Below are 7,500 nucleotides of genomic sequence, written 5' to 3'. Positions count from 1 at the left end.
TTCCCTCTCCTCTCTCCTCTCTCTCTCTCTCCCTCGCTCTGCTCTCCTCTCTCTTCTCTCTCTCCTCTCTCCTCTCTCCTCTCTCCTCTCTCCTCTCTCTGCTCTCCCTCTCTCCTCTCTCGTCTCTCCTCTCTCCTCTTCCTCAGTCCCTCTCTCCTCTCTCTCCTCTTCCTATCCTCTCACCTCTCTCCTCTTCCTCAGTCCACTCTCCTCTCTACTATTCCTCAGTTCCATCTCTCTCTCTGCTCTCCTCTCTCCTCAGTCCCTCTCCTCTCTCCTCTTCCTATCCCTCTCGCCTCTCCTCTTCCTCAGTCCCCTCCCCTCTCCTCTCTTTCCAATCCTCTCACCTCTCTCTCGCTTCCTCAGTCCACTCTCTCCTCTCTCTGCTCTCCTCTCTCTCCTCTCCTCTTCCTCAGTCCCCTCTCTCTCTCCTCTTCCTATCCTCTCACCTCTCTCCTCTTCCTCAGTCCCCTCTCCTCTCTCCTCTTCCAATCCTCTCACCTCTCTCCTCTTCCTCAGTCCACTCTCCTCTCTTCTCTCCTATTCCTCAGTTCCCTCTCCTCTCTCTCTTCTGCTCTCCTCTCTCTGCTCTCACAACCTCTCTTCCTCAGTCCTCTCTCCTCTTCCTCAGTCCTTCTCTCCTCTCCCTCTTCCTCATTCCTCTATCCTCTCTCCTCTTCCTCAGTCCCTCTATCCTCCTATCCTCTCTCTCTTCCTCAGTCCTCTATCCTCTATCCTCTCTCCTCTTCCTCAGTCCTCTATCCTCTATCCTCTCTCCTCTTCCTCAGTCCTCTATCCCTCTATCCCTCTTCCTCAGTCCTCTATCTCTCTCCTCTCTCCTCTCTTCTCCGTCCTCCCTCCTCTCCACTTCACATCTCCTGCTCCACTCTGCAATCAACACCATGCCATTATGAGTGTGTCTGCCAGTGAAGTGTTGTTGACATGATTACTGATGTGTAGTTAGTCTTAAGTGTGAGTGTTGTAGTGTCAGTTCCCTATGAAGTGTGTAGAATGTTGCCTGGCCAAGTGTCCAGTTTCCTATGAAGAATGTTGCCTGGCCAATCGCTGTCAGTTCCCCATTGTTCAGTTTCCTATGAAGTGTGTAGAATGTTGCCTGGCCAATCGCTGTTCAGTTTCCCTATGAAGTGTGTAGAATGTTGCCTGGCCAATCGCTGTCAGTTCCCCTAGAATGTTGCCTGGAAGTGTGTGAAGAATGTTGCCTGGCCAATCGCTGTCAGTTTCCCTATGAAGTGTGTAGAATGTTGCCTGGCCAATCGCTGTCAGTTTCCCTGTGAAGTGTGTAGAATGTTGCCTGGCCAATCGCTGTCAGTTTCCCTATGAAGTGTGTAGAATGTTGCCTGGCCAATCGCTGTCAGTTCCCCTATGAAGTGTAGAATGTTGCCTGGCCAATCGCTGTCAGTTTCCCTGTGAAGTGTGTAGAATGTTGCCTGGCCAATCGCTGTCAGTTTCCCTATGAAGTGTGTAGAATGTTGCCTGGCCAATCGCTGTCAGTTTCCCTGTGAAGTGTGTAGAATGTTGCCTGGCCAATCGCTGTCAGTTTCCCTGTGAAGTGTGTAGATGTTGCCTGGCCAATGGGTTTCCCAGAATCGCTATGAAGTGTAGAATGCTGCATGGCCAATTTCCTGTGAAGTGTGTAGAATGTTGCCTGGCCAATCGCTGTCAGTTTCCTGTGAAGTGTGTAGAATGTTGCCTGGCCAATCGCTCAGTTTCCCAGTGTTCCCGATCCAGAGCCAGGGGCTTTTCCTCTGGGACACGCCACATGACACGACTGATGTATTCAACATTAGTATTTTAAGAGTGATAAGTGCCTTCTATTTACACGTATTCATCCAACATTAAAAGGAAACATTACTACTGTACACATTTGCATAGGATTATGATTTATTGCTGATGAAAATGATATTTCATAATCACTATTATCATAACTATTCCCCTAGACAGAATTCCCATTGGAATTACCCTTTGATGGAAAAATTGCTTTGTTAGCTAATACAACGTCTGTATCCTCCAGCCGTACCCCAATGGTGTGCCTGTATGGTTATTTATGTACAGTATCTCAGTGGTCTGTCTGATCTGTCTACTGCACTGCCATGTGGTGCGGTCCTGTCCTGTCTGGTCCTGTCCTGTCTGGTCCTGTCTGGTCCTGTCCTGGCTGGTCCTGTCCTGGCTGCTCCTGTCCAAGTCTGGTCCTGTCCTGTCCTGTCTGGTCCTCCCTCCACCTCCCTAACGTCCCCCTCATACTCATGTCTGTGTGGGAGCCGTCCTGCAGCTGAAGACAGCCACAGCCTCTCATTTCATCTACTCTCAGCATCATATTAAAATCACAAAGTCAGTCCTTGGTCTGGACCAGCTCCCTAACACACACACATTAGTTGGATGAATCTCAGAGGAGAGAGAGGGAGGAAGAGAGGGGGGAGAGAGAAAGGGGAAGAGGGGGAGATGGGGGATGGGGGGGAGAGATGAAGAGGGGAGAGAGAGAGAGACAGAGAGAGAGACACACATAGAGAGACACGGGAGAGACTGGAAACACTGAGACACTGTCTCCTCCTCCCCCTCCTCCTCCCTCATTCCCTCTCCTCCATCTTCTCTCTGTGATGGAGCAGAACACAGCCCTCTCCTCCTCCCTTCTCCTCCTCTCTCCTCCCTCCCTCATTCCCTCCTCCATCTTCTCTCTGTGATGGAGCAGAACACAGCCCCTCTCCTCCTCCCTCTCTCCTCCTCTCTCCTCCTCCATTGCTCCTCCATCTCTCTCTGTGATGGAGCAGAACACAGCCCTCTCCTCCCTCCTCTCTCCTGCTCTCCTCCTCCATTCCCTCCTCCATCTTCTCTCTGTGATGGAGCAGAACACAGCCCTCCTCCCTCCTCCATTGCCTCCTCCATCTTCTCTCTGTGATTGAGCAGAACACAGCCCTTCCATCCTCCCCCCATTCCCTCCTAAATCAACATGAAGGGCCTTCACTGCTGTGACTCTGTCACTAGAACACAGCCGTTCACTGCCTCCTCATTCACTAAATCAACATGAAGGGCCAGTTCACTCTGTGATGGAGCAAAACAACATGAAGGGCCAATTCACTGCTGTGACTCATTCACTAAAACAACATCCATCTTCACCGCTGTGATGGAGCAGAACACGAAGGGCCCTTCCATGACTCTGTCACTATTTCCTATTAGAGTTAATGCTAATAAATCAACATGAAGGGCCACCCACTGTTGTGACTCTGTCACTAAAACAACACGAAGGGCCATCCACTGTTGTGACTCTGTCACTAAATCAACATGAAGGGCCAATTCACTGTTGTAGACTCTGTCACTAAAACAACATGAAGGGCCAGATTCACTGCTGTGACTCTGTCACTAAAACAACACGAAGGACCAATTCACTGTTGTGACTCTGTCATGAACTCATATCTTCAACACATTAGTTTAGTAGATTCAGGATATTTTCAACACATTAGTTTAGTAGATTCAGGATATCTTCAAAGCAGTCTGGTATTGTATCAACACTGCAGCCAGAATAGTGTTCTATTTGGACCCTGATGAAAAGTAGTGCACTATATAGGGCATAGGGTGCCATTTGGGCCCTGACCTATATAGTGCACTATATAGGGAATAGTGTTCTATTTGGGAGGCAGCCTATCTACTGCTCTCTCAGTTGACCACCAACTTTCTTTAGGCCAAGCAGAAAAACCCTGAGACGCCTGCTAATACAAACACTGATTGCTTCATTATTAGGGATACGCACCCCCAGGAAACCCTGCTTCTCTGAGTCCATGTCGTCTATACACGCTGATCTACCCCCCCAAACCAATATCCACGTGATGAGTTCAGTTATTTTGTGGAATCCAACCCCATCAAAGTTGCCCATCCCTGGTGTTGACCTACAGTGCCTTGCCCATCCCTGGTGTTGACCTACAGGGCCTTGCCCATCCCTGGTGTTGACCTACAGTGCCTTGCAAAAGTGTTCATCCCCCTTGGTGTTTTTACTATTTTGTTGCAATACAACCTGTAATTTAAATAGATGTTTTATTTGGATTTAATGTAATGGACAGACAAAAATTGGTGAAGTGAACTAGAAAAAATTAACTGTTTAAAAATATATATATATATATATTTAAAAAACGGAAAATTGGTGTGTGCATATGTATTCACCCCCTTTGCTAAGACGCCCCTAAACAAGATCTGGTGCAACCAATTACCTTCAGAAGTCACATCATTAGTTAAATAAAGTCCACCTGTGTGCAATCTAAGTGTCACATGACAGTAAATATACACCTGATCTGAAAGGCCCAAGAGTCTGCAACACCATTACAAGGGGCACCATCACAAACTGCACCACATGAAGACCAAGGAGCTCTCCAAACAGAGTCAGGGACAGCAAGTAGTGGAGAAGTACAGACCACGTGTTGCTGCTATGAAAATATCTGAATGACGATTCCATCATACAAGACCGTTAAACCATTATTTTAAAAATGTGGAAAGATTAGTCACGCTGAACAAACAAGAGAGGGCCACCTACTGTAAAATCAATGAGCAGTAAAGAGGACAATCAGAGAGGCAAACAAAGAGACTAGCATACTGAAGGAGCTGTAAAGCCCATGGAGATTGGAATATCTGTCCATAGGATAAAAAAATAAGCTTAAAGACGAAAATAAGAAAACACGTTTGGTGTTAAGCAAAAGGCATGTGGGGAGACTCCCAGACATATGGAAGAAGGTACTGTGGTCAGGTGAGACTAAAATGTAGCTTTTTGGCCATCAAGGAAAAGCTATTTCTAAAGTAAACCCCAACACCTCTCATCTCCCCGAGAACATCATCCCCACAATGAAGCATGGTGGTGGCAGCATCATGTTGTGGGATGTTTTTCATCGGCAGGAACTGGGAAACTGGTCAGAATTGAAGGAATTATGGATGGAGCTAAATACAGGGAATGAGAAACCTGCTTCAGCTCCTTCAAGGATTTGAGACGAGACGGACCACCTTCCAGCAGGACAATGACCCCTACATACTGCTAAAGCAAAATACTTGAATGGTTTAAGGGGAAACATTGAACCCATCCAATTTGGATGGAGCTTGAAACAGTTTTGCTCTGACGAATGGGCAAAAATCCCAGTCAATAGATGTGCCAAACTTATAGAGACATACCCCAAGAGACTTTGCAGCTGTAATTGCTGCACAAGGTGGATCTACAAAGTATTGACTTTGAGGGGGGTGAACAATTATGCACGCTCTAGTTTTCTGTTTTCTAGTGTTATTTCTTGTTTGTCCCCCCCACAAAAAAAAATCTATTTTAATTCCAGGTTGTAAGGCAACAAAATAGGGGGAATTCCAAGGGGGGTAAATACTTCCACAAGCCTCTGTAATATGTTTCCCAGTTCACGTCCCTGATTAACTCTCTGTGTGTGTGTGTTCTCTCTGCAGCCCATTCGTGTAAGCAGCCCAAGTCCCCTCCCAATGCAGACGTAGTTGGGATGGAGCTGGCTCCGTATGGCTACACCCTGCTCTACTCCTGCCAGCCTGGCTTCATCCTGTCTGGGGGGTCAGAACACAGGGTCTGCAGGTCTGATGGAAGCTGGACCGGTAAGGTCCCCATCTGCAGAGGTAGGGAAATGAAGTCTATCTGGTTTTGTACTATGATATTGATATATGTTTCCAACACAACTTGACAGTTACTGAGATACAATGTCAGTGATGAGAACATACAATAAATATCTAAATGTGACAAATAAGTATAGAAGTACTGTAGAAAGCTGGTTATGGTTGGAACAGAAGTACTGTAGAAAGCTGGTTATGACTGGACAGAAGTACTGTAGAAAGCTGGTTATGACTGGACAGAAGTACTGTAGAAAGCTGGTTATGGTTGGAACAGAAGTACTGTAGAAAGCTGGTTATGGCTTGGACAGAAGTACTGTAGAAAGCTGGTTATGGCTTGGACAGAAGTACTGTAGAAAGCTGGTTATGACTGGACAGAAGTACTGTAGAAAGCTGGTTATGGCTGGACAGAAGTACTGTAGAAAGCTGGTTATGGATGGAACAGAAGTACTGTAGAAAGCTGGTTATGGCTTGGACAGAAGTACTGTAGAAAGCTGGTTATGGCTTGGAAAAGAAGTACTGTAGAAAGCTGGTTATGGTTGGAACAGAAGTATTGTAGAAAGCTGGTTATGGCTGGACAGAAGTACTGTAGAAAGCTGGTTATGGTTGGAACAGAAGTATTGTAGAAAGCTGGTTATGGCTGGAACAGAAGTACTGTAGAAAGCTGGTTATGGCTGGACAGAAGTATTGTAGAAAGCTGGTTATGGCTGGACAGAAGTACTGTAGAAAGCTGGTTATGGTTGGAACAGAAGTATTGTAGAAAGCTGGTTATGGCTGGAACAGAAGTACTGTAGAAAGCTGGTTATGGCTGGACAGAAGTACTGTAGAAAGCTGGTTATGGCTGGACAGAAGTACTGTAGAAAGCTGGTGATGACTGGGCAGAAGTACTGTAGAAAGCTGGTTATGGCTGGACAGAAGTACTGTAGAAAGCTGGTTATGGCTGGAACAGAAGTACTGTAGAAAGCTGGTTATGGCTGGAACAGAAGTACTGTAGAAAGCTGGTTATGACTGGACAGAAGTACTGTAGAAAGCTGGTTATGGCTGGAACAGAAGTACTGTAGAAAGCTGGTTATGACTGGGACAGAAGTACTGTAGAAAGCTGGTTATGGCTGGACAGAAGTACTGTAGAAAGCTGGTTATGGCTGGACAGAAGTACTGTAGAAAGCTGGTTATGGTTAGAACAGAAGTACTGTAGAAAGCTGGTTATGGCTGGGACAGAAGTACTGTAGAAAGCTGGTTATGACTGGAACAGAAGTACTGTAGAAAGCTGGTTATGGCTGGACAGAAGTACTGTAGAAAGCTGGTTATGACTGGGACAGAAGTACTGTAGAAAGCTGGTTATGGCTGGACAGAAGTACTGTAGAAAGCTGGTTATGGTTGGAACAGAAGTACTGTAGAAAGCTGGTTATGGCTGGAACAGAAGTACTGTAGAAAGCTGGTTATGGCTGGGACAGAAGTACTGTAGAAAGCTGGTTATGGCTGGAACAGAAGTACTGTAGAAAGCTGGTTATGACTGGAACAGAAGTACTGTAGAAAGCTGGTTATGGCTGGAACAGAAGTACATGTTAGAAAGCTGGTTATGACTGGAACAGAAGTACTGTAGAAAGCTGGTTATGGCTGGAACAGAAGTACTGTAGAAAGCTGGTTATGGCTGGACAGAAGTACTGTAGAAAGCTGGTTATGGCTGGACAGAAGTACTGTAGAAAGCTGGTTATGGCTGGACAGAAGTACTGTAGAAAGCTGGTTATGACTGGAACAGAAGTACTGTAGAAAGCTGGTTATGACTGAGACAGAAGTACTGTAGAAAGCTGGTTATGGCTGGAACAGAAGTACTGTAGAAAGCTGGTTATGACTGGAACAGAAGTACTGTAGAAAGCTGGTTATGGCTGG

General features: G+C 46.2%; 1 protein-coding gene across 1 annotated transcript in view; it reads left to right on the top strand.

Moving 5' to 3' along the window:
• The window catches only part of LOC135574921 (CUB and sushi domain-containing protein 3-like), a 238,878-nt gene that overhangs the window by 191,697 nt on the left and 39,681 nt on the right, over positions 1-7,500 (top strand). Inside the window, exon 17 of the mRNA XM_065027041.1 lies at positions 5,440-5,578. Coding sequence (XP_064883113.1) covers positions 5,440-5,578 — 139 coding nt within the window. The remainder of the gene's footprint in view (positions 1-5,439; positions 5,579-7,500) is intronic.

Source organism: Oncorhynchus nerka, linkage group LG14, assembly GCF_034236695.1.
Source record: "Oncorhynchus nerka isolate Pitt River linkage group LG14, Oner_Uvic_2.0, whole genome shotgun sequence".
Classification (NCBI taxonomy): Eukaryota; Metazoa; Chordata; class Actinopteri; order Salmoniformes; family Salmonidae; genus Oncorhynchus; species Oncorhynchus nerka.
Note: the sequence above shows the minus strand (reverse complement) of the source record. Positions and strands in the feature narration are given on the sequence as shown.